Raw genomic sequence first — 25,686 nt, 5'->3', positions numbered from 1 at the left:
CCAGCAGTGTCTTGTAAATGGATGAATAAAAGCTGACTCAGCTATTGACACTCACTCCGCACCGCTCTTTCCACTCTGTCTCATGGGATGCCTTTGTCAAGACCTCTTGGGTTCACTCGACTAACTTCCAACATCAAGACTGCCACAATACGCATAGCCGAACCCCTACTATCAGCTCGCCTCCATCCTTCAGCACCTTCCCCCCAGCGCATCATCGCCAGAAACATGTCAGGCTCCATCTCCACAGAGTCAGAGAAGCTGATCAAGCGGAATCCGCACCCAGATTTCAAAAAGGTGGAGGACTCGCGGCCGGACTGGGATACCTCCGCCGCCTTCCGCTACACCAAGACGGCCGACCCGTCTTGGCAATTCGGCGGCGGCGCCAATAAGCTGCACGCCGCCGAGGACGCGGCCAAGAAGCACGTCGCCATCGACCCGTACGAGCCCGGGCGGCCGGCGCCCTTCAACTACAAGCTGCTGATCAGCAGCATCGTGCCGCGGCCCATCGGCTTCGTGTCGACGCGGTCGGCCGACGGCGCCGCCACCAACCTGGCGCCCTTCAGCTACTTCAACATGGTGAACCACGACCCGCCGCTGTTCGTGCTGGGCTTCGCGGGCAACCTGGAGCGGCCCAGGACACGCTCAAGAACCTGGTCGAGAGCAAGGAGTGCGTCGTCAACATCATCTCGGAGCACTTCGTCGAAGCCGCCAACGCCGCCAGCGTCGACGCCCCCTACAGCGCCAGCGAGTGGGACGTCAGCGGCCTCACGCCCGTCCGCGACTGCCACGAGGTCCAGGCCGCGCGCGTCGGCGAGGCCGTCTTCAGCGTCGAGTGCAAGCTCGAGAGCGCCCGCGAGTTCGAGAGCCGCGCGACGCCCGGCAAGAAAACGGGCGTCCTCGTCGTCGTCGAGGGCGTCCGCTTCTGGGTGCGCGAGGACGCCATCAACGAGGAGCGGAACCTCGTGGCGCCCGAGGTCCTGCGCCCGATGAGCAGGCTGGGCGGCATCACCTACGGTCGCCTAACCGAGGGGCTCGAGATCCCGCGGCCCGTCTTCGAGGAAGACGTGGGTGGTATGGAGGGCTATGAGAAGTTGAAGAGCAACAACTCCTCGGAGTAGAGGGTCGTCCTGCAAAAAACCTCGTTAGGCTGTTTCGAGAATTCAGCTAGACTACTAGACTCTACAACTCGCGAGCCGGAGCTGGAAGGCACAAAGGCGCAGGTTTTGTTCAGATACAGAACGCAAATAGAGTCTGTTCCTCTCATGTGTTCTCTTGAAATTGACCAACAAGGCTTTGAGCCAGTGTACCATGCTATCTAACCATTCATACACATCTTAACGCCGCCGAGAAGACCAAACAAACCGACTCAATTATTCCGCAACAGCCAGAACTCCATGGCACAAGCCAGGTATAGTACTAGGGCGTGCATATAGCAAGACACAAGAACGACAACTCCCCTTGATCCATATCATCCAGTCGTACAGTTTGGAAGGATGCCTAGGAGATCGGCCAATCCTGAAATGAAAACAAAGCCCCTGAATACACCAGTAACAAATCTTCAAAAATTGAAACTTTGGCCCGATTTGGAAATTACAAACTCGCAGCCGAGCTGAACCTCCTGCTCGTACTCCAGAAGCTCGCTCAAGATGATTTCTCCGGTCGACTCTTTGTCACTAAAGTTGTCCTTGACATGAATAACGACGATCTTCAGTCCCTTCAACGGCTGCACTGTAGGAATGGGCGGCAGGACAGCCTTCATGGTCGGGTCGAGGTCTTTGAGGGTCAACTCAGCGGTTGGTGTGGCGATATGTGGCGAGTCCAGTGGCGTGTGTTCATCTGGGATATAGCCATGGCTGGGTGCTACTGGCGCACCATTGGGAGAGGGTCTCGTCGATTTGGGAGAGACTGGTTGGTCGTCGCCAGTAGAGCGGGCCACGACCTTGGGTGAACGTCCCAGGGCTTCCTCCAGGTCTCTTTTGCGTTTCTTATTCGATTCAAGTCGGGAGGAAACTTGACGTGCGTGCTCGACCTCGCCGACCAAGGCTCGCAGTTCCTCGATGATGAACCGGGGGCATAGGTGGCCGAACAGCCGGTCGTTCGTCTGGCTATCATCGTAGCTGCATTCAATGAAAATGGCCGCCAGCTGCCCACTGACGATCTTGGGCGCCGCCTCCTGCCAGATGACGGAATTACGAGGGGACAGAGATGTGCTGTCTGGTTCCACATCGCCGAAGATCAAAACCTGGCGTCCCGTGTGTTCATCGCGGATGAAATAAGCGCTGGAGTCGTAAACGCACATGGATTCCCGTTCCTGGCTGCCGGACATCCTAGTCATGCTGGCCGAACGAAAGAGCGCCGAGGGGCCCGACGCTGCGTTACTGCCAGGGACGCCCCGCGGAGACATCATGCTCACATCAGTGCTATTCAGTCGGGATGACGACGCTGAACCACGGTGGCTGTGTCGCTCGATACAATGGCCGTGACTAACCCCGAAGACCTTGACGGCCAGTCCATCTGAGATCTCGAGGTAGCCTTTGCCTTCACCCTCGCCGAGAGCAGGGCTGCCCCCCTCAACAAGCCGCATGTACGTAATAAGCCCAGCGCCATTGTTCTCGTCGGAGAGATTAGGCCATATTACATTATTGAAAATATGTGTCTTCAGGGCAGATATTGTCGAAGGGAAGACCGGCTACCCGTTTGGGACGTGAGCCGGGAAGGCCAGCCGTATTGATGACAAAGCCGCATATGTGGTCGAGATGAGGATGCGTGATGAGGTAGGTATCGATGAGCTGCCGCGTAATGTGGGCGGCGTTTGCCGAGGGAGATTTTGATCTCAGCTCCAATCCTGCAAAGGGGCCAGACTGGAGTATATGCGGGAGTCCAATGCGTGTTCCTAAGCCTTCCGGTTGTGTGTCTTCAAGTATGCGGGTTATGGCTGATAAGTGGACGCCAGCATCAAGTGCTATTACCGACCCTCTGGCCCATCCAGCATGGGTTGATCGTACCAGCATAGCAGTGACATTGTTCTCTTGCGGACCGCCACCGGAGCCCTGGATATAGAGAAAGCATTGTCAGTATATATTTGTCCAGTAAGTTAAACAGTCTGATAGGGTTGGGCCGTCTCGGGAATAGCCCCGGGGGGCCAATGGAACATCGCCAACGAGATGCTGCATATGCAAAGGATAATTGGGCCTCGGAACATAACACTGCTGGCCAGAGGCCACAGACATGGCCTTTGACGTCACTAGATCCTTCCAGCAATATATAAGCCCGGGCAGCCCTTGGCCCCTTTGCTGGTGGAAGACAACGAGATGAGGCCATCACAGGCGCGTGCACGTGACACGTTCCAGGGACCTGGCTTGCTTTTTTGGCGGCCCGCCCACTGTGGCACGGTTACTCGACTATCATTCCACTCGTTACCACACGTCCCATCCCCCTCGAGTCTTAAAGACCCCCAACAATGGCATTCGTCTTGGAGGACCAGCATCTTTTTCCTCCCCCTTTCTTTCCTTCTTTCGCCAACAATGAACAGCAATGCGCTCCTTTGCGGATATGGCCTGGGCGGATCGATCTGACAGTAACTCCATCGAGAGTCCCCCACACCACTAAGTGGCGCCACGGATGTACAAGTCATGGATGCGCAATGGCGCAACAAGCTTCTTGTGTGGCCAGGTGGGAGCATGCTTTGGCAGAACCTCCTCTGATCCGATGAATACAAAGCATGCAATTGCGATGCATTCATACAACAGCTGGCCCATGCGGGTTTGTCATGAAGCCCTTCTAGCGGCCGCCTGTTCTCTCGTCGGAAGTTCGACGCGAGCAGGTTCATGGCGCGTACGCGTATAATGCCCCCCATGGTAGACTGGACCATGACGTCCGTCTGGGAAAGGCCATGGCTCCAAATTGCGACTGCGTTGACGGCGCAGAATCATTGACGGGCGCGCGCTGCGCAGTGGATCAAACATGAGGGACCCGACAGAAAGCAAACGACGGATGATGAAAGAAGGAAAAAGTCGCTTACCAGTATGACAACTTGCAGGGCCGAGCCCTTTTCCTCCTCGTCCATCGTGTTGAGGTTCGCGCAAGCTTTCTCGAAAAACTTCGGGCCCGGCTGGGGGTGGGTTTTTTTTTTGGGGGGGGGGGCAGTGTGTTCAAGCTCTCTATGTACTAATAAGCAGCTGTCTCGCGCGCGTTGGTGCAAGCAAACTGAGCCCAGCACCAGCCCGCTTTCGCTTTAGGTCCGTCCAGAGGTTCAGCCAGGCGGAGTTGGTTACACGTGATCTCCTTCCTTCCCTTGGGTCCGTTTCGCCCTCCTGTTGTACGGGATTCTGGAAGTATGTTCAGTGCTGTTTTATTTTTAAGAACTAATTGGGATGTTGTATGTGAAACAACACAAAAAGCGTTGCGTACTCTACCCGCCGTGAACATTTATTAGACGAAAGCCAATGTAGGGCCACCAAGACATGTATGTATCCCCCAATTGTACCATGGTCTCAACGAGTACTTAGCTTGTAGACGTAGAGGACATCAATTGATTGGAGGCTTGGATTTATATTCCAAATGTACAGTTGCATTACGACATCATGCATGTACTATGCTTGTATGGCTGGCTGTGCGAGTCACTCAGCTCAGCTCTGCGAACATTCTGCTATCATTCCTCAGCTTGTCCTGTTCAGGGTGCAGGTTGGTTCGTTTTCCTTAGGTAGGTAGTTGAGGCTTCTCTGGCTTGCTGCTGCATTCCTGGGCCATTTGGGACTAAACCCAAGAATGTGCCCCACGCCGGGCTGCCGATTGCTGTGGAGTACAGATGATGGTACAGATAACACAGATACAGATGCAGATACAAATACAGATACAGAACACAGAACATAGATCCCGACGTACAACGTGGGATGGGCAAGCAGGCCAGCAGGCACATCTTTTATGCAGCGCTGGAATGCTACAGTACAATGCTACGGCACATGCACCTATCAAATACCATCGCCTTCTCTCCAGGTGTTAGTTATCTCCAGCAGAGCATCGCCGAATCACAGGCACCCCTGCCAGCCGTCGCCAACGCTCACCCATCACTCCTCTTCTTTTGCTGTTGCTGCTGCTGGCTGAATATCTACCTAGCTGGGTGGAGAAGGGAATGGGCGATTGAATGCCCTCAACCTCTTGACTTACATGATCTGCTACCTGACAGCTTTAGTGGCCAGTTGGTGGGGAGCGTTTCTATTCTTAGTGACGGGTAAATCCCACACGCTTGGCGCTGTGAATCTAACAATTAGTTATAATCTACCTATAGGGGATATTTCTGGGGAGATAAGTAAATTACCTAGGCAATTCACCAGGAATCTGGATATAGAAAGTTTCACCCGGGGGATAGGGGCAGTCTCTACAAGCATCAAAATATCACCTAAACGAATTACTGTTCATGTGGAATTCTTGATAAGGTTGGCTTTATCATTCTGATCCAGCCTATCTATTTATTTATGTAGAAACAATTACGCTAAGCAAATGAAAAACAGAGAAACTGCGTATCAAAACATGAAAGAAAACCTACCTTGCTTGGGTAGACACCCGTCACTCCCCTCCAACACTCACCTACCTCCTGCGCCTGCAAAGCACGTTTGGTCTACCTCGATGACTCACTACACCGCCTCTTGATGTCATGTTGTTCGCCTTTGCCACCGTCTTCTTCATTGTCGTCGTCACGTTTCCGCCGCTTGCCCGGTGACAATGGTGGACTATCCTCCTGGTTAATGAACGAGTAGAAATCGGCAGCCCCCTGAGCCTTCACCTCCTCAGGAGCTTTATACTCTGGGATCTTGTATAGCTCTGATGAAGAGTCATTACAACTCTCCTTGATCTCTGGTTCGCCGCCGCCGCCGTTTTCTTCATCTTCTTCTTTGAAACCCATAGCATCATCTTGAGATGTAAAGTTGTAGAGGGACATGTCAGGATTAAGGGAGGTACCATCAGCCATCACAGCATCCACTGTATCTGGGCCTAGATTCTGCAGCTGCTCCGGGTTCATGGCTGAGAACGGATGCATACCGGGCATTTCATAAGGAGGCTGATAAGCAAATCCCGTGCCATCCACCAACAATTCGCTTGCGTACTGCATACCAGCCGAGTAATCCAGGGGCTCCATCTTCGGCAGCTCGGCATACGGAGCTGTCTCCGGGGTCCAGATACGCGATGGGTGCTCCTCGATAATAGCCATGCCATTGCTGGCTTGATGCCTCGGTCGTTTGGTGGGACGCGACGGTTCTGCCCCGGGTCCTGATTCGTCGTCGGAGAGACGCGACCTTTTGCCTGGACGCGATGATAATGTGCTTTCAATGATCCAGTGAGGCGGCTGGCATAGGGGGCCCATTTGCTGTCCTGGGCCTGATATGTCCTGTGGCTTGAGACCAGGATAAAAACTCTCCCAGTTCTCTTCCTGACGTTTGCGCTTTTCCCGTTGGAAATCGTCCCAAACGTAACCGACCCCCTGCGTGGCCCGTTTGTGCCTAGCTGCGTTTGCGAAATCGAGATCACCCCGATGCATGTCCCTGTCGCAGCTGTCCGGCTTAACTATCCGCCTGCGTTTTCTCTGACTGGCCTTTCCCTTGGACTCCAGCTCTATGCTCTTCTCCATTAGACTACTTGTCAGGGAATGTTCCCACTCCCGAAAGTCTTCTACAGCTGGAGCAGGAACTGCCGCTGACGGCGAGTACTTCCTTGCCGCTTCTCGGCGATCTTTCGCGGGAATGTACTCGCTATTGTACCACTTACGATATCTCGGCCATGAGCTCTCGAACCACTTTCGACAAGTGTCGTACTCTTCTGGCTTCAAGGCTGACAAGTTTCGCTCCTCTTTGTCGAGATTTCTGTCGTCTAAGCGCACGTCAAGAACGTGAGCTAGCTGCATCAAATTGAAGTGCTTCTCAACGCAGTAGAGATGGCAGTATGCAGCATTGTAGTAAGGGTCGACAGCGTCTCCCTTTTCATTGCATCTCTCGTCAAAAACAACACGAGGATCACCAGTCTTGATGCTCCGAGAGTCAAACGCACACTCCCGCAACTTACACTTGTTGGAGTCGCCATTGGGATATCGGTCGTTCGCTTGAGCAGGAGTCCAGCCAATCCAAAGAGTTAAGCCCGAACGGCGTACATGGCTCCTACGGACCTCACCAGGCTCGATAGGTCGATTGACCCAGCTCTTACCTTGTAGTTGGCGGCCCGACGGGTTGTTGAACATATACCAGCGCATCTCCTTTATCTCGAAGCACCTACCTTTTGTAACTTCGCCATGCCGGTTATACGAGAATAGCGGTTTGCCATTCTTCTGGATAGGGCCCCACCTCCTTTTGAGGTGGTAGTGCACCGTAGTACATTTCCGACAAGAGTTTCGGGTCGGGTTGGTCGCCCTTCCGACGCGTATTGCGTCTGATCTTGCCTGGGGCAAGCGGCGTGCTGCCACGTCGTCTGAGAGTGTGCGCCTGCCCGTCGTTCACCATGACCGTTTGGATTGGGCAATCTAACGGGCTATATTTCGGGACCGGCCCCTCGCCAACCGGAATTGAGGCATCAGACTCTTCAAACCCGTCATATCGGTCTGCATCATACGCGCTGGCTTCCCCCGTGTCCACCGACAATGGAAGGCTTCTGCGAGCCGTGTTAGTGTTGCTGAACGCCTTTGGAGCCTCCATGGAGAAGGCCTGTGTATATTGGGTGAGGCCAGACTGCTCCGCAGGTTGTTCGTTGAATGGGCCTGGCGCCACGTAGCTTTGGAATTCCTGTGGCTGAAATTGTGTGTACGCCGGAGCCGCATCCATTCCATCTACTTGTTCATTGTGAAGCAGATCTGAGAACAGATCTTCGTTACCGGATGTTTGAAGAATGTTGTAATCGGCCAGAACATCCGGCCCCGGCTCACCAGCGCCGAGACCATCTGCGCTATCGAAAGAATAGAGGCCGAGACCATTTGTGTCGTCAAAAGAATAAAGCCCTTCTAACGACTCCTCTGGTTCAATCTCAAACTTCAGTCCGGGTATTTCAACATTGTCGAAGTTGGTCTGATCGAGAAAGTCCTCGCCCTGGTTGTACATGTCCACAGCCTGGTCGTGATCAAGATGCTGGGCCATGGCGGCGGGTGGTCCTCTTTCTTCCAATTGCTCTTGTGTCACGTCACTGTGATTTCCAGCGGGCCCCAGTTAGGTCTCTGGCGGTCACAGTGAAGGAGAAAAGAGTATCCCGCTGCGATGACCGGATCTCTGATCTTGCCGACGAGTGACAAAGTAATGTGTTTTTTGACCTGATGTATTCGTCATCCGAGATCCGCCATATATCTGACCGGCTAACGCATTTATTATATACTGTCTTTGTAACAAACACACTACATGGCAATTGTTCAGTAATAACAATGGAGCCCGTCACATCATGGCACCCGATGAAAGCTCTTGTATGAAGGCCAAGCCAGCCGGGGAGACCAAGGACAAAGGCACCATTGGATTGGCCCAGCCAAAGTAAGGTCGCTTTGTTTGCTCGATTGATCAATGCCCTCAAATATTGCCCTACACCCTGGTCGAGGACAAGGGTTTGCAAGAGCTTCGGTTGAGAGGACTCGCATTCTGACATTGACAGCCGTTTACGAGACTTGCTAGCTCTTTGAATGTGACAGATGCCTGGCGTCTATGTTAGTACAACAAACAAAGCCGACAGACAGGGTTATGGCGTAGAATTATGAGGAAGGCTTCTGAAATGGTCATTGAAGCGACAGGCAGAAACACGTGGATTAGATTACCCCTCACATTGCACGATCCTTGGATTTGAGCATGAGCACCGTGGATGGCAATGGTGTTTATCTACCCCTTTTAAGATTCCTGGCGGAGTGCAAGAAAAGAAAAATGCATGGAATGGGTCTGTGCTTGTTCCAGAGGTTCCGACTCCTGAACAACCTCCCACCTCAATCTTCCAATCGACAGGACATGGATGACAGGACCCAGGATCTGGGTATGTGGCCGATTGCAATCGCATTTGAACCCAACTGTCTCGTTCTCGCCTTCTGCGATCTGGAGATACTGCATGGCAGGTGACTGATGTAGGTGGCCAGCCGGTTTTGCAGTGTTCAACACGAGGTGCCGTACATGCCCATGGCCCAATCAAATTGCAGCAGCCGCCGTTCCGCCCAAGGCCATAGTACCCATCGGGTTTAGGGCCTGTTATTATCCATTGGGTCCCCTGACTTCTGCCCTGACAGCCGATTCTCAACTCGCCGACACTAGCTGTACCGTATCCCTCCCTCTTCTCTCTCTGTCTCTCTCGGTGAGGTCCATTCATTATTCGCGGGAATAAGTCGATGTGGCCCGTCATTGACCTGATTCCTCCTGCTCCGTAGAAGGCCACCCTCTTTGGCCAGGACTAGCAGTGCTGCCTTTCTCTTATTATGATACCCTTTGATACCTGACGTCTGCTGCACTGCTGTGTGAGACCAACCTCAAGTCGTTGTTGCTGTTGCTGTTGCCGGCTCTCCCTCAATTGAATTGAGCCTATCACCCACTACGTCACAGCGTCGCCGCCGCAACCCTTTGGATGAATTCTTAGGTCCACCAAAATCCACCATCAACTCTACCTACACGGGCGCGCCCTGCTTGTGGAACGCACACGCGCAACACCATGGCGCAATTCGATCCCAACCTGCAGGAGAAGCTCGACGAGCTCGAAAGGGAGCTGGAGGTAAGCACTTCCTTTCCCATCTTGCATTGTCCTCCATCCGCGCCGCTTGACTTCCCTCGCTGTAGTTAGCGGGGTAAGGTCGAAAGCCATGCTGTCTCCCCGAATGACTGGCCCAAGTCGCAGCACGATGCTGACATGCTCTATCATCATATATAGGAGGGAGATATCACGGAGAAAGGGTACGTTCGTCGACCTCGTCTGGGGCCGTTATGCAATGCCAGAGGCTGGCTGTCTGGTCTCATTTGACCAATCTAACTTATCGAAACTACTCTAGATTCCAGAAGCGTCGCACACAACTCCTTTCACAGTTCATGGTCCCTGGAGAAGAAGTGGCAAAACCAACAGGCGGACTGAGAATACATGCGCCCGACGACGATGTTTATGTCTCGAGCGATGGGCACCGTGGTGCCGCACTGGCTGCTCTGAGCTCCAATACCCCCGAGCACGGCGCTCCGTATGCGCCACCGAGTCATATTCCCCAAGCAGACTGGCGACCGCAATCATCTGGCCCTCCCGCCTCGAGTCACTCTTATGGCTTCGATCATCCCGCAGGGTTGATGAGGCCAGGGGGCCCTCTGGCAGAACACCGACCCGACCTGTCAGCCCGCGATTCCTTATTTCTCAACGCTGGCCCTTCCTATACAATGGGCTCTGATCCCCCGACGCGCTCCGGTACCATGGTGTCTGGGGACTATGCATTTTCGACCCGAGTTTCAGGGGGGCTACGGCCAGCAGCCACCGCCCAACCAATACGACAGCAGGACGGGGACCATGTTAGACTCTCAGGGATACTTCTCTGACTTTACTGGCCAGCAGGCCAGTGACCAGACGCCCGGAGCTGAGTATGGCGGAGGCGCGCAAAGATATTCGTCTAGTGACGCTTTTTCCCCCGACAGCTGCTATGGCCCCTCCTATGCTTACCGCGAACGATTTGCCGCCTCCTGAAGCGCTACAATACCAGCTGCCTCTGGAACCGCGTGAAGTGCCCTTTGCGATACATGATCCTCATGACGAGAGCACTCCCATGTCCGCATTCGACAATATTGCCGCCGTCCTGCGGCACCGCGGTAGAACAACTGCGAAATTGCCGGCCTACTGGGTTCTAGATGCCAAAGGCAAAGAAATAGCCTCCATCACGTGGGACAAACTGGCATCTCGCGCTGAGAAGGTCGCTCAGGTCATCCGTGATAAGAGCTCGCTGTATCGTGGAGACCGAGTCGCGCTCATATATCGTGATTCCGAAGTCATCGACTTCGCAATAGCCTTGTTGGGTTGCTTCATTGCCGGTGTTGTGGCTGTGCCTATCAACGACTTGCAGGATTATCAGAAGTTAAATCTTATACTAACGTCTACACAAGCGCATCTTGCGCTCACCACCGACAACAATTTAAAAGCCTTTCAACGGGACATCACTACTCAGAAGCTAAACTGGCCCAAGGGGGTCGAATGGTGGAAGACGAACGAATTTGGCAGCTATCACCCTAAAAAGAAGGACGATGTGCCCCCTTGTCCGTTCCAGATCTCGCGTACATTGAATTCTCTCGAGCGCCTACCGGAGATCTCAGGGGCGTGGTTCTGAGCCACCGCACCATCATGCACCAAATGGCATGCATGAGTGCCATTACATCCGCTGTGCCAAATATTGGACCCGGGGACACATTCAATCGTGCCTTGCGGGACAAAAACGGACGCCTTATTGGCGGCGGTGCCAGCAGCGAGATTCTCCTGTCGTACTTAGATACCTCGTCAAGGTATAGGCATGATTATTGGTGTCTTACTCAATGTTTACAGTGGCCACACGACGGTATGGCTTGAAAATAAGGCGGTCAGCGTCCCTGGACTTTACGCGCATCTCATCACGAAGTACAAAGCGACTCTGATGGTCGCAGATTATCCGGGTCTCCGATTGGCTGCCTTCAACTACCAGCAAGATCCAATGACCACGCGAAACTTTAAGAAGGGCACGGAACCAAATTTCCAATCAGTAAAGCTTTGCCTCATAGACACTCTTACCGTTGACAGCGAGTTCCACGAAGTATTGGCTGATCGTTGGCTACGACCACTCCGGAACGCTCGTGCTCGGGAGGTTGTGGCGCCAATGCTGTGTCTGCCCGAGCATGGCGGTATGGTCATTAGCACAAGAGACTGGCTCGGTGGAGAGGAACGCATGGGCTGTCCGTTGAAGCTTGAGCTGAGCGATGAATCCGAAAGCGACACGGACCGAGATGAGGATAAGGAGAAGGAGGAAGAGAAGTCTGCACCATCAAATGGGTTTGGTAGTCTTCTTGGTGGGGGCACGACTACAACAAAGGAACAGGTTGCTAAGAATGAACTTGGCGAGGCTCTCCTTGACCGGGAAGCGCTGAAGACGAACGAAGTGGTCGTCGTTGCCATTGGGGATGAAGCGAGGAAAAAGGCGTCGACAGAGCCAGGTACCGTGCGCGTAGGCGCATTCGGGTACCCCATCCCGGACGCTACGCTTTGTGTCGTAGATCCCGAGACTGGCCTGCTAGCGTCCCCTCATTCTGTTGGCGAGATCTGGGTAGATTCGCCTTCCCTCTCCGGTGGTTTCTGGGCTTTACCAAAGCACACGGAGCAGATCTTTCATGCGCGTCCGTACAAGTTTGAACCGGGCGACCCAACACCGACCCCCGTGGAGCCTGAGTTCTTGAGAACCGGCCTCCTCGGAACCGTTATTGAAGGCAAAATCTTTGTGCTCGGTCTGTACGAGGACCGCATTAGACAGAAGGTGGAATGGGTCGAGCACGGTCACGAAGTCGCAGAGCATCGCTACTTCTTTGTTCAGCACCTCGTCGTCAGCATCCTCCGGAATCTCTCGAAACAAGTCTACGACTGCTCCGCTTTCGACGTATATGTCAACGACGAGCATCTGCCGATTGTAGTATTGGAGTCCACGTCGGCATCCACAGCTCCTACGACATCCGGTGGCCCGCCTAGGCAGCTGGACACCGCATTGTTGGATTCCATATCTGAGAAATGCATGGATGTCTTAATGCAGGAACATCACTTGAGAGTGTACTGTGTCATGATCACGGCGCCCAACTCGCTTCCGCGTGTGGTGAAGAACGGTCGTAGGGAGATCGGTAACATGCTGTGCCGGAAGGAGTTTGATCTTGGTAACCTGCCCTGCGTCCATGTGAAATTCGGCGTTGAGCATGCTGTGCTTAATCTACCCGTCGGGGTAGATCCCATGGTGGAATCTGGTCACCTATCGCCTCGGATTCGAGAGAGGATATACTGGGTCCTGCAGACAAGCAATACTCTGGTATCGACAGACGGGAAGTTGTTATCGATGACAGAACTTCAACACCTCTGAACAACTTCTCGTGCATCACGGATCTTATCCAATGGCGGGTAGCAAGGCAGCCAGAAGAGCTCGCGTTGTGCACCATCGACGGGCGCGGGAAAGAGGGCAAAGGGATCACTTGGAGGAAGTTCGACACCCGAGTAGCGGCTGTTGCCATGTATCTTCGCAACAAAGTGAAGATACGCCCTCGAGATCACGTCATTCTGATGTATACACACTCTGAGGATTTCGTGTTCGCAGTCCATGCTTGCCTCAATATAGGCGCAGTCGTCATCCCGGCTGCCCCATGGACGAGCGACGACTCAACGAAGATGTGCCGGCGTTCCTGCACTTGATTGCTGACTATGGCGTAAAGGCCGTTTTAGTCAATCAGGAAGTCGACCACTTGCTCAAGACGAAACCGATTACGCAACACATTAAGCAGTCTGCACAAGTCCTCAAGATTGCTGTGCCGAGTGTTTACAACACGTCGAAGCCGCCGAAACAGAACAATGGCCTCCGCGACCTTGGTATAACGATGGACCCAGCCTGGATTCAGCACGGTTACCCTGCGATTATTTGGACATATTGGACACCCGATCAACGCAGGATAGCTGTCCAACTCGGTCATGATACAATACTGGGCATGTGCAAAGTCCAAAAGGAAACGTGTCAGATGACCAGTTCACGGCCGGTTCTTGGATGCGTCCGAAGCACCACAGGCTTAGGCTTCATTCATTCATGCCTTATGGGCATTTATATCGGTACCCCGACATACTTGCTCTCGCCCGTCGAATTCGCGCAGAACCCCATTTCGCTTTTCTTGACGCTCAGCAGGTATAAGATCAAGGACACCTACGCCACTCCCCAAATGCTGGACCATGCCATGAATGTGATGCCTGGCAAGGGCTTTGCGATGCATGAGCTGAAGAACATGATGATTTCGGCGGATGGACGACCACGCGTCGATGTATTCCAGAAAGTGCGGCTTCATTTCGCAGCCACTGGACTCGATAGAACGGCTATCAATACCGTCTACTCGCATGTGCTCAATCCCATGGTCGCATCGAGATCTTACATGTGTATCGAGCCAATTGAACTGTGGCTTGACCAGCGAGCGTTGCGAAGGGGCTTGGTTATGCCTGTGGACCCGGAGAGTGATCCGAAGGCACTTCTTGTTCAGGACTCCGGCATGGTGCCCGTGTCGACACAGATTGCCATTGTCAACCCCGAAAGTCGGTTGCTTTGCCATGATGGTGAGTATGGTGATATCTGGGTCGACTCCGAAGCTTGCGTCAAGTCTTTCTATGGCTCCAGGGATGCGTTCGATGCCGAACGCTTCGATGGGCGGACCATTGATGGCGACCCGAACATCAGTTATGTACGCACTGGCGACCTCGGCTTCCTGCATAGTGTCAGTCGGCCTATCGGACCCGGCGGTGCGCAGGTTGATATGCAAGTGCTATTTGTGCTTGGCAACATTGGCGAGACCTTTGAGATCAACGGCCTCAGCCATTTCCCCATGGACATAGAGGCATCGGTGGAGCGATGCCATCGCAACATCGTCCCTAGCGGCTGGTGAGTGTCTTGTATTTATGATACCCCTACTAAACCCTGCTAACTCCAGAACAGCGCTGTATTCCAGGCCGGCGGTCTCGTGGTGGTCTGGTCGAAGTATCCCGCAAGGCGTACCTAGCATCGATTGTGCCGGTCATTGTCAACGCCATCCTCGGCGAACACCAGATCATCATTGACATTGTCGCGTTTGTGAACAAGGGTGACTTCCCCCGAAGTCGACTTGCGGAGAAACAGCGTGGCAAGATTCTCGCCGGCTGGGTGACACGTAAGATGCGGACCGTCGCGCAGTTCAACATTCGAGATGGAGACGCATCAGGGCTAGAGAACGACGCCCAAGTCGAAGCTCATCGGGCTAGTGTCAGCAGCCTGCGAAGCTCGGGCATCCCAGGGGCAAGTTCGCTGAGGAACATGGAACATGCCCCGCAGATTCTAGAACAGGAAGAGTTCGACCACCAAATCAACAAAATGTCGGAACTGCCGCCGGCGGAAATGTCAGCTAAGAGCAGCAGGCCGGTTAGTACGCTGCCTCCTCCTATCGACACCAGGGCGGCAGGTCCGAGCGGCCAAGGGTACAACTTAGGCGGCTTTGATGGTCTTGGTGGTGATGCGCGGCCGCAATCAGCAACTACGCCACAGATTCGGTTGCCCAGCGTAGATGGTCGCGAAACGGGCATGATGAACGCTGTTGAAGGCCCGGGGGCTGAAGACGATGACTGGACTAGGGACGCCATCATGCACTTCAACCTAGCCGGGCAGTCATAGGGCTACGGGCCAGACGATAGGCCGTCGGAGTAAACGTTTTGAATCTTCCTTTTCTCTCAAAAAATCGATGACGAGTCAACGATGCCGGTTGCCGGAGTTGGATGGAGGGACATCGGGGCATTGCTGGCTTTGAAAGGGACCTTAGTCATGGCCTTCCTGAAATCAGACAGAATAATATACAGAGTAGCACTATACAATAAAAATAGACTCTGCAGCACCCTTCGACATGAGTTCCTTGATAGTCGTATTCTTGTAAATGCCCGTCTCGTGTTTTCCTATGCACGGCCTCCCTACCGGTTGGTTTGTTCCTGGACTAGAGCCCAGATAGGCATAGCCTGCCGGCTTCAGGGATCCAGGGACTCTCCAGTCTCCCCCATCAACCAATGAACAGAACCAAGTCACACCACTTGCCTGTACCAGTACCTCTACCAGTACCTGTACTTCTAGGTAAAAGGTAAGCCCACCTGAGCTCCAGCAGCTGGAGCTTCCTACAGCTCTTGAGCTCCAAACATTGGAAATTACCAGCCTCTCTGCTTTACTCCATACATTCGTTCAATTCGCCTGCATTATCATCACTATCACCATCCATCGCATCGCATTGACTATCCTCTGGTGGGTTGCGCAGTCACGACAATTGTGATAGAGGTTTCGTCATCAGTCATTCTTTCAATTCAATTTCATTGAACTTTTCGTTTACGCGCGCGATTCTCATCTCGTACTGTGACATACCATAGGTGCCTTTGCGTCCGTGTCTGAATTCGTTGAACCCATCCACCGATTCCGCCTATAAGCATACTTAAGCACCATGGCCTCCGAGTTCGCCGAGGATGACCCTGCCGAGGAGCAGCCTGCTGCGCCCGCTGCGCCCGACGCGCCCGCTGCCGATGTTGAAATGGCCGAAGGAGAAGAGGGCGGCGACAACGCGAACGGCAGCGAACTACCCTATGCTGAAGGCGGTGATGTGGAACCGCGCACGAGCTTCATCAGCTACCTCACCAGTCCTGTGGTCACCATGATCGTTGGCAGCGGTGGCAACGAAACCATTCTTACCGCGCATCAAGCTCTCCTTGTCCAGAGTCCCTACTTCGCAGAGGCTTGCGCCGCCTTCAGTGATGATGGAAGTGTACGTCACACCCACCCAATGAGGCTGCTGGCTACAGCAAACTGACCCGTGCATTATAGCCGCGCCAGATCGAACTCGTCGGCGACGAAACCGACGCTGTTGGTTGCTTCCTCGAATACCTTTACACAGGAGATTACTTCCCGAAAAGCTGCCTGGCCAGCGTATTCTCGAATCCGATCCGGCCTTGCCCTCGGTCGACGAGTCGGGCGATCAGCTGTTGAAACACGCGCGGGTATATACGCTGGCTGAGAAGTTTGGCGTGGAGAAGCTTAAGAGCCTGGCCACCAGCAAGATTCACTGCGTCAACTCCACGGCCAAGGGCGAAATTGCCTACGCTCGTTACGTCTACGCCTACACCAGCAAGGACGACACCTCGATCCGCGCCCCTGTTGCCAACTTCTGGGCGACTCGCAGCCACACTCTTCGATCCGAGGCCGAAGAGGAGTTCCGCTCTCTGTGCTTGAGTACCCCCAATTCGGTTACGATGTTCTCAGTACGCTTGACTGCTCCCCCCCCCTATTCATAGCTTCTTCCTACTAACATCAGACAGCTCGTGTGCTGGACGAGAAACTCAAGCGCGAAAGCCAGTCCAAGTTGCACCCGGCACCAGGAAGCGGTCGCAAACGACCTCGACACAGCCAGGTTTAAAATTGTTGCAAATTTGCTGGATACCAAACTTCATAGCTACGTCTCGATTTCTTGCGGATAGGGGGTGTATATTATATGTTGAGCTCAGGCAGGATGGAGTGGTGGGAACAAAACTACCTGGAACGTGGAGGCTTTCATTAGCCGTGTACAACGATCAAATCGCTCACAGTGGGTGGGATAATAACAAGAAACCAACAACATGTAAACAAGGACCAGTTCGCGAGAAGCCCAGCAAGTGCCGTGATAATCGCAAAGTGGGCGTTCTGGAAACCGGTGAGAGAACTCGTGGTCAAACATCACTGTTTCACATAATACCCGGAAGGAGTCCGTAGGCAGTCGCGCAATCACGAGCGGTGCGCAGCGTCCTGGATCGTGAGCCCGAAAATAAGGAATGGATTCGCTCGATGCTAGATGCGAGCCCCCGCCACCAGCGGCTACGGCCGCGAAGACGAGAACATTGGGGGGATCGCCTTCTACATCACCAAACAGGCCCTCAACCCACGACGACATCGGGACTGAAGGAGTGAAGGCACCCTATGGCGGCCTATTTTCACGTGATATGGGTCTCAATGCAATGTCGCCGCTACTATATGTTTGATACACGTCCAAGCGACGGTTACCGCCCGAGGTCCAGAGTAGAAACCAAACCTGCGAGTAGCAACCCCCTTACTGAGTTTCCAGTCACAAAGTAATAATCTACCAGCTTTCCGGACATTCCAATCTAATTGAATCCGCCTCCCTCGCCAATCAACGATTCACCTTACTGAACTGGCCCCTGTGGCGCCATGCCGCCAGGACTATAAGCGTATTGCTGCTGGCCAACCTGTCCCGGCGAGTGCATGCCGGTCCCATGAACGTTGTTCTGCGTATAGGGAGTGGGTGTTTGGTTTTGGCCATAACCCATTTCTTGTGTTGGCTGCTGTGTATACCCGACGTTCGATGTGTGGTGCATCATGGGGCTCGGCTGCTGCTGCTGCTGTCCTTGGTATTGGTACTGTGGCTGTTGCTGCTGCTGCGACCCATGTGGAACACCCTGCTGGGCAACCGGCACCTGCGGCGTCATCTCCGTCCCTGCGTTCATGTGGTAGCCAGGGGCGGCAGCAGTACCAGTACTGGCAGGAGCACCAGCAGTCAGAACGACCCCAGCGCCGTGCTTCTCGGGGTCGGGCACGGCGTTGGCCTCGGTGTAGGACAGGCGGAAGAAGTGGCAGACGTAGGCGAAGGAGGCGACGAACAGCAGCATGACGAGGGCGCAGACGCCAGCGAGGCCGCTCAGCATGTCGAGGGCCGCGTAGGAGGCGACGCCCACGACGTCGTCGTCCGCGTACCGCCGGCGCAGCACGTCGCAGTGGCCGCTGTTGACGGCGCTGCCGTCGCTCGTGCACGACGCCGTCACACTGTACCGGAACGCGGCGCGCGCGCTCGCCGTCGCGCCCACGGCCGCCAGCCAGAACACGATCAGCAGGCCGTCGAGCGACAGCGCCGCCCAGGTGTTGTAGCCCGGCCGGCACGCGGCGGCCTTCTCGGACAGGATGTTGTAGAGCGAGACGATCCAGGTGAAGACGCACTAGTCGTTCGTATATATCATCGAAGGTTAGTGGATGCAGTCGAGCCGGACAGAAGATGGAGAAGAGTGTTTCGAGCGCTTGGAGAGAAAGGGAGAGGAGGCACTTACACAGGCGATGACGAAGCCGAGCTCGTTCAGATAGAGGCCGTGGATCCACCAGCCTGCCATACCGAGGGCGATGATGGAGAGCACAATCTGGAATATGCGGACCACCAGCACCCAAACAGGTGTAGGTATGATTTCAGAACCATGCTTCCTAGCTCTGACGTCCATTGTGTCGTTTGCGTATTATAAGATGGGCTTTTGGTGTTCTGTAGTTGTATTTTGGGACGATGTAGGTGACGAACCGCCTTGAGTGCCACACTTGTAAAAAGATCTATATACAAAACTTGCCAGCGGTTTTCTCAGAGGGGGTTGTCAGGAGAGCACGATAGGTATTTAAGACCAGATTCAGCCGGCCACACTTCCTCTCAGCCGCCTTTCAGCTCCCTCCGGACTTCGCGCAATAACGCACCTACATGTGCTGCAGCTTCGCCCATGATCCTCGCTGCAACACGTCGTATTTTACCAAGCCTCTGAGCCAGCAAGACCAGTGCAAGCGCGACAGGAAGCCAGAGAGCGGTATATCATGCTCCACTCAGCTGCCTGCCCAGCCCTCAGCCGCAACCCAGAACGGGAAGGGCTGAAGGCTTGCCTGATACCCATTTCCGCGCTATCGACTCCCCTTGTCCAACCCTCATTTCGCTATTGGGCCTGTCGTATGTGGGCGTGGCGCTTTGCGTTAGGTGGTAGCGGAATTGGCGCCGCTGTGGTTTTGTTTTGGGCAGTGTCGGCAGTCCTGTTTCGGAGGCCCCCCTCGTTTATTCAGACCTCAGCAGTAGGACGTTGAGGAAGAAAACAAGAACAAGCTTTCGGCGTGCATTAATAATAGTCATGGTGACTCACCTTGGTCAAGAATGCCTAAAGACGTACGAGACGCGACACCTTTAAAGTCATTCGGTGGCCTCCTCCTATCGAAGCTTCTGATTACCAGAAAATGCAAAAGTCCAGTCAAGCGACACTTGCTGCCGCAACATGGCGTCTACATGAACCCCGGCTCATTCAATAGATGCAGGTAACGACTAGATTCAGGGCTTGGGCTGTTCTATAAGAGGACGCCACACAGGCACAGGAAATGCTCAGGTCCCAGGTGAACCCCTTCCTTCGTTTTTATTTTCAGCTACCGAAACCCAACACGAAGTTATTATTTCTAGAAAGTCTAGAAGACACTTTACCTTGCAAGCGAAGATGACAAAGCCACCCAAGACTCGTAATGGCAACCCCATAGAGCCGTATAGGTTGAGCCACCCAGGATACTATAAACGGTTCTGCGAGTATAAGCCCTGCTGGGCCAGGAAGAAAAAGACCGAGACCATCACGTTCGCCGGGGATTTCGGCCGACCGTCTACAGGTTCTGCAAGGAGCACCGGTGTGGCGTCAATTTCTGCGACCACATGCGCAGGCTCGACCCGAGGCTGACGGCCGACCAGCAGAGGTTTTGCGTCTACCACAAGTGCGCCCAGCCTGGGTGCGATGATCCGTCGGCGGCGGCCGAGAAGCACGAGAAGCTGGACGACAAGAGTCGGTTTTGCGCTCAACACACACCCGAAGATCCGCCGCCGCCGGCAACAAAGCCGTCAGGACCAGATTATGGATCCTCGGCGTTACGCGTGTGGTAGTAGAGGGATGCGCTAAGATCTGTATATAGTGATAGCTTGAGTTGAACATGGTGGTACTCATAGCACGTACCCCTTGAAGTGACAAGTCACGGCTTGCTATATAGCTGTTTATAGAGAAGTATCCAGTCTTGGCATACCCAACTTGAACTTGCGTACCCGCCACTCCCACTACTTGGACGCTAATGTAGGTGGATTCAAGAATACATCCAATAAACGGTTCAGTAATTCATAATATTTCCTGGCCGCGGAACATCTTTTATACGTATAGAAGGACTATAGCATCCAAAAGCCGTGATAAGACAGGATCCTAGCATCCTTCTCCAGAATGACGCGATGGGAGCTGCAATCTCACAGCCCCGCTCGGCAGTCCACAGCGGGAGGACAGCCGGCAGCGATATCTCCTTTCATATATCGATGAAACCCCTACTCTTCCTCCAACTTTCGTGACCAACAACAACTTGATGAGTGCATAAAGCTCGCAACATCATTAATAGAGAACCTCGAAAAAGAAGAGCAATAAGGCAGCCAGAGTGAGATTTGCTCTTTAACTGTGGACCACTTCGAAAGCCATACATTTCTCCATTTCAAGCAGAGCTCTTCCTCTGTCGCCGAAATGTCCGCCATTAAGAACGTCACTGTAGTTGGAGTAAGTCCGAATACCGTATAATATCAACAAACACCGCTAACCATCTACCCCCCAAAAATAGGCCTCCGGCACCTTAGGCGTGCCCCTCGTGAAAGTACTGCAAGAGGCCGGTTTCCACGTCACGGCCCTCAGCCGGGCGGGCTCGTCCTCGACGCCGCCGCCCGGCGTAGACGTCAAGAAGGTCGACTACGGCTCGCCGGCGGCGCTCGAGACGGCGCTGGCCGGCCAGGACGCGCTGGTCTCCGTCATCGCCACGACGGCGATGGGCGAGCAGTACCCCTTCATCGACGCCGCCATCGCCGCGGGCGTCCGGCGCATCGTCCCGAGCGAGTTCGGCATCAACACGCGCACCGTGCCGCACCCGGCGCTTAAGGCCATGCTCCAGTCCAAGGTCAAGCTGGTGGACTACCTGCAGGAGAAGAGCCGGGAGAACCCCGACTTGACGTGGACGGGCATTTCCAACAGCTTCTTCTTTGACGTACGTACTGGGGGAACCTTCTTCCTCTTTCCTAGTTGAGTTGTCTTTGTAGCGGCTCTCTCAACTTTCGTTTGATATAAGACTAAATAATGTCTTGAGCATCCAGGTGATCAAGAAGGGCTTTGGCTTCGGCTTCGACCTCAAGACCAAGACGGCCACCATTGTCGACTCCGGGGACGAGCCCTTCGACGTGGCGACGCTCAGCTTCGTCACCAAGGCCGTGGCCGCCGTCCTGTCGGCGCCCGAGAAGACCGCCAACCAGTACCTCACCGTCTCGGGCGCGGTCACGACCCAGAACCAGCTGCTCGAGATCCTCCGCGAGGAGACCGGCGGGGACTGGAAGACGGAGAGGGTGGCCGCGGCGCACTTCGAGGAAATCGGGAACGAGAAGATGGCCAAGGGGGACTACTCGGCCTTCGGGGACTTTCTGCACATCCTGCTGTTCAGCGACGGCGCGGGCCAGGCCTTCAAGACCCCCGCCAACGAGCTCCTCGGCCTCGAGAGGGAGGATGTCCGGATTACCGTCAAAGCTCTCCTGGAAGGTGGTTCGTCATAAGCTGCAAAGATAATTGTGAAGTTGGTAGGGCATATATCCCCTTAGGCATCGCCACTTCTCATTTGCACGGCTCGCAGTCTCGTTGAGTTGTGACGGGACTATGTAATCTGAAGACTGGGACTGTGGTATTAGCAATATTCCTAATATTAGCAATTTCTCGGCAAATATGCGTACCCCTAGGCGATGTCAGTTGTAGCTTCATGATGCAAAACCTAAAGGGGGTCATCAAACTACGGAGTCTTTTCCCTGGATTGGTTTAGTGGTACGCACCAATACGCTCTTTTTTTCCCATGCTTTTTTCCCCCTGCATTGCACAACTTCTCCAACTCTCTTGGAGCTCATGCGACGATGTGTTTGAGCTCCCATACTGCAAGACAATGTGGCTGCTATGGCATAACAATAACGGTGCAATGATAGATTCTCTATGTACACATTGCAATAAGAATCGCCGCCGCCGACATGGGGGAAAGGCTGGTCCGTTTCATCCAGCCCAGACCTCAGAATCAAACGCAAGGATCCCATTATTCGGTGGCATGATAATCAAGGGTGCCCTGATGTCAAACAAACAGTTCATCAGTCCCTGTGCCAATAGGACCTTGTCCTTCAGCTTAAAGTCGAACCCCGCAATGCCCAGAACATGACCCTTCCACTCGACTACAGTAGCCTGCGTAAGGCTGCTAGACCAGAGGACGGTGTCCTCGAAAACGACCATCGAAGCCAAGACGCGGATGAGCAGCCAAACGATCTGGCGCAGGACGCAGTGGATAACGTAGATGCCCAAACCGATAACCATCGCGGCGAGCCCGCGAAATCCAGCCCAACAGGCGGCTTCAGCCAATCTCATGCGTGAGCGTTGCGCAACCCAAGAGCTTAAAGTTGGTGGCGCTTTGAGAGAGAGCAGAGGCTCGAGCTCGAACGCAGATACGATAGCCCCAAATATCTGGTATGCCGTGAATGATATCAAATGCAGCGCTATTGCCCGCCAAAAGGCTGCTAACCAGCGTTCATCCTCGCCGACGTTGCGGAAGTCGAGTTCACCCCGCTCCACCTCGCCCTTGGTGCGGATGATCTGTTCTTGGCAAAGATAATGGAACGTGAGGACGGCAACGAAGCATAAAGCGGCCAGGCCAAGCTGCAACCCAACCTGGGCGCCGAGCTGACCTGCGCTAGACCAGGACCGGCCGAACGCTGGCGAGAAAAGGGTGCCCGATTTCTCATGGGCCAATGACTCCAGGGCATCTACGTGTCCCGTCCATTTGTGCACATCTTGGTCGGTGAAAGGCATAATGATGTGGGCTGGAAGCGTCCAGGACGCCGCAGTCAGGACAGCCGCGATTACTAGCCATGTGAGTTGCTCGATAGTATTCGAGGACATGGATGGATTCAGGACGGCCAAGAAACCCCTTAAACCGCTAGCAGTTGACAACTGTATTTTATCGCAAGCATTCCGCAGGCGCAGAATTCGCCCCAGGCTCGTTTCTGTCATGAGGCGTCCGCATATAAGCAATCCGGCGAGAATAGCTGCATTTACCACGACATCAGGTAGCCCCAGAATACCGCAACATCCAAAGCAGTCCGGCCAGCACTTGCCAGAAGGATATGTGGTATGCTAGCACCAACGCACAGTCCACAGCCCAAGTCACGAGTTCGCTCGCAATACCAAATACCGTTCGAGGTACCTGCAGGGTGCCGTCTTGCATCAGAGCCTCCTTTTGGTCCTCGAGGGTGGCGTCTTCGTTGATGGCGATCCGCCAGTGCCACGCCACGAGCGACGCCAGCGTAAGCTCGACATCACGGGTTGCCCATACCCGGTGTTCGTTCACGAAGGTGAGAACACCATCGTAAGAGATGGCAGTGGCCGCTGCACATATCGAAGTAGCGATGGTATTCAGGAGGATAGGGCCGAGGCCAAAGTAGGACTCTAGCCGGTGCTGAACATATAAGTTGGTGGCGCCTAGCAGGAGCCAGACTGTAGCGAGGAACCAGGTGCTCTCGAGGTTGAAAGGGAACGGTGGAGGTCGAATCTCATCTGTCAATCGCTCGAGCTCGCCATTTGAGACGCTGTCGCCTGGAGTAACGTCCATAACGTGTTGGCCCTCTATAGCTGGCGTGGTCACGGAACGGTTTGGTCGTATCTAAAACCACGGTTATGGCGATGCGGCCAAGATCATGCCAATCGCGGAGCTGGTGATACAATTTCAAATGTGAGACTTGGTGGTCTCGCCATCTCGAGTGTTTCATCCTCGCTTCCATTCGGAGGGCAGTTGCAAATGATTGGACAAAGAGATGCTAGACGGGACCGGATGCGAACAACTCCCCATAGTGCACGAAAAGATAGCAATTGCCACGGGCCGAGCGATGTCAAGACCATTGGCTTTGTCAAGCTCGAATCCGTCCGACTCATCGGCAATGATGAATTGAAAGACGTGCGAGGATGCTGTGCAACGAGTCGTCAATGTTGCACGTTACTCAGATGTAGCCTACCTAGCATTGAGTAACCCGAAACCTCCGGGACGCCTGTGGTATTGTATTAGCAAGAGGAAATCAGCCGAAATATATGAATTTGTCATGCGATCAGGATATTCTTGGTGATTGCCAACGTCGCAGCCGCAATTCTTTAGTTGTAGTACTCGTCGACAAGCAGAAGCTTCTTAATCAACAAGTATGTGCACTAATGTGCACTACAGTACGGGCCACCCGAGCCTCTCGGGTTGGATTTGCCAGGTACTTTGCAAGGCGACACAACTGGTAAAGCAGTTCATCTTACCCACGACATATTGCCAAGGTGAGCCTGGCCTTGATATGTAGTGACACAACCATCCCAGCATACGCTTGAGCAAAGCTCAGAGCGGTTTGGGAATTTCGTGTTTGGTAGACAACAGCCTGACTCATGCACGTGCATATAAACATGGCACGGCCCGAACGAGAGCAAACCGTCGGTAATTAAATGACCTACACACGTATGTGTAAGTATGTTTTATTGATTGACAGCGAGATACGGTCTGTCCATCTCGACTCTCCTTCCTACCCGACCTAGCCGGTTCGGCCGAATTCGAGGAGAAGGAGGGTCCGGGCACCTGTCGTTCCGGGGCAGCCGTTGATGCATCTTGGCAGCTGGGCCCAAGACGGAGGTGTTGGCAGCCGGACTCGAGGCGAGCCTAAATCGTGGGAACCTTTGCGAGCAGTAGCCAGGAACCGACAAGCCGATCGAGGATCAGCAATGCAAGGTCAAGGACGGTATCAAGACGAACTGGTTTGGTGTGTGTTTCTGTCCGCGAATGCTATTGGTGTATGAGCATTAACCACGTTCTCTGTGTGTTGTTTCAGGTGTCATTCCAGAAGACAGTTGGCAGTTGCCGGTGGAATTATTTGCCGTAGTCGCAAGAAGCTTGTAGAACGCATAGCTGCGAAAGAGTGAGTCAATTGGATCGTATTTGATCAATTTGATCGAGTAGAACGACTTGGGTTTCCAAGATTGATATAATGTGCCAAGTCTTGATCACGTTCAAAAGTAATGATCCTAATTGACATCAGGTCCGCCCCCCCCCAGTGATCGGCATTCTGGCTGACGAATGCCGGCCGACGGGTATCTGGTGTT

General features: G+C 53.9%; 10 protein-coding genes across 10 annotated transcripts; 5 read left to right on the top strand and 5 right to left on the bottom strand.

Annotated features, from left to right (window-relative positions):
- Positions 1–225: 225 nt before the first annotated feature.
- On the top strand, positions 226–1,118 carry PG994_011754 (uncharacterized protein; the record flags this gene model as incomplete). Its single annotated transcript, XM_066863163.1, has 2 exons — positions 226–600; positions 636–1,118. 2 exons carry the CDS (start codon positions 226–228, stop codon positions 1,116–1,118), a joined length of 858 nt encoding a protein of 285 aa, XP_066712273.1.
- A 440-nt stretch (positions 1,119–1,558) lies between these two features.
- Positions 1,559–2,584, bottom strand: PG994_011753 (uncharacterized protein; the record flags this gene model as incomplete). Its single annotated transcript, XM_066863162.1, has 1 exon — positions 1,559–2,584. One exon carries the CDS (start codon positions 2,582–2,584, stop codon positions 1,559–1,561), a length of 1,026 nt encoding a protein of 341 aa, XP_066712272.1.
- A 3,033-nt stretch (positions 2,585–5,617) lies between these two features.
- Positions 5,618–7,228, bottom strand: PG994_011752 (uncharacterized protein; the record flags this gene model as incomplete). Its single annotated transcript, XM_066863161.1, has 1 exon — positions 5,618–7,228. One exon carries the CDS (start codon positions 7,226–7,228, stop codon positions 5,618–5,620), a length of 1,611 nt encoding a protein of 536 aa, XP_066712271.1.
- A 58-nt stretch (positions 7,229–7,286) lies between these two features.
- Positions 7,287–8,114, bottom strand: PG994_011751 (uncharacterized protein; the record flags this gene model as incomplete). Its single annotated transcript, XM_066863160.1, has 1 exon — positions 7,287–8,114. The coding sequence occupies one exon, from the start codon at positions 8,112–8,114 to the stop codon at positions 7,287–7,289; it is 828 nt and encodes a 275-aa protein (XP_066712270.1).
- A 1,531-nt stretch (positions 8,115–9,645) lies between these two features.
- PG994_011750 (AMP-binding domain-containing protein) lies at positions 9,646–15,352 on the top strand (the record flags this gene model as incomplete). Its single annotated transcript, XM_066863159.1, has 8 exons — positions 9,646–9,705; positions 9,862–9,884; positions 9,980–10,387; positions 10,519–11,277; positions 11,497–12,929; positions 12,977–13,241; positions 13,295–14,576; positions 14,645–15,352. 8 exons carry the CDS (start codon positions 9,646–9,648, stop codon positions 15,350–15,352), a joined length of 4,938 nt encoding a protein of 1,645 aa, XP_066712269.1.
- Positions 15,353–16,157: 805 nt separating this feature from the next.
- PG994_011749 (uncharacterized protein) lies at positions 16,158–17,123 on the top strand (the record flags this gene model as incomplete). Its single annotated transcript, XM_066863158.1, has 4 exons — positions 16,158–16,475; positions 16,535–16,573; positions 16,624–16,968; positions 17,022–17,123. 4 exons carry the CDS (start codon positions 16,158–16,160, stop codon positions 17,121–17,123), a joined length of 804 nt encoding a protein of 267 aa, XP_066712268.1.
- A 760-nt stretch (positions 17,124–17,883) lies between these two features.
- On the bottom strand, positions 17,884–18,963 carry PG994_011748 (uncharacterized protein; the record flags this gene model as incomplete). The annotated part of the gene is made up of 2 exons (XM_066863157.1): positions 17,884–18,690; positions 18,799–18,963. 2 exons carry the CDS (start codon positions 18,961–18,963, stop codon positions 17,884–17,886), a joined length of 972 nt encoding a protein of 323 aa, XP_066712267.1.
- Positions 18,964–19,977: 1,014 nt separating this feature from the next.
- PG994_011747 (uncharacterized protein) lies at positions 19,978–20,408 on the top strand (the record flags this gene model as incomplete). The annotated part of the gene is made up of 2 exons (XM_066863156.1): positions 19,978–20,027; positions 20,192–20,408. 2 exons carry the CDS (start codon positions 19,978–19,980, stop codon positions 20,406–20,408), a joined length of 267 nt encoding a protein of 88 aa, XP_066712266.1.
- A 613-nt stretch (positions 20,409–21,021) lies between these two features.
- On the top strand, positions 21,022–22,076 carry PG994_011746 (uncharacterized protein; the record flags this gene model as incomplete). Its single annotated transcript, XM_066863155.1, has 3 exons — positions 21,022–21,054; positions 21,116–21,532; positions 21,639–22,076. Coding segments are annotated over 3 exons (888 nt in total), but the record flags the coding sequence as incomplete, so codon positions are not given.
- Positions 22,077–22,569: 493 nt separating this feature from the next.
- Positions 22,570–24,172, bottom strand: PG994_011745 (uncharacterized protein; the record flags this gene model as incomplete). Its single annotated transcript, XM_066863154.1, has 2 exons — positions 22,570–23,426; positions 23,713–24,172. 2 exons carry the CDS (start codon positions 24,170–24,172, stop codon positions 22,570–22,572), a joined length of 1,317 nt encoding a protein of 438 aa, XP_066712264.1.
- Between the last annotated feature and the right edge of the window lie 1,514 nt (positions 24,173–25,686).

The sequence above is a fragment of the Apiospora phragmitis genome (genome assembly GCF_038363925.1).
Source record: "Apiospora phragmitis strain CBS 135458 chromosome Unknown utg000010l:1.0-9815664.0:1.0-9183399.0, whole genome shotgun sequence".
Lineage (NCBI taxonomy): Eukaryota > Fungi > Ascomycota > Sordariomycetes > Amphisphaeriales > Apiosporaceae > Apiospora > Apiospora phragmitis.
The sequence above is the reverse complement of the archived record's forward strand: the minus strand, read 5'-3'. Positions and strand labels throughout refer to the sequence as shown.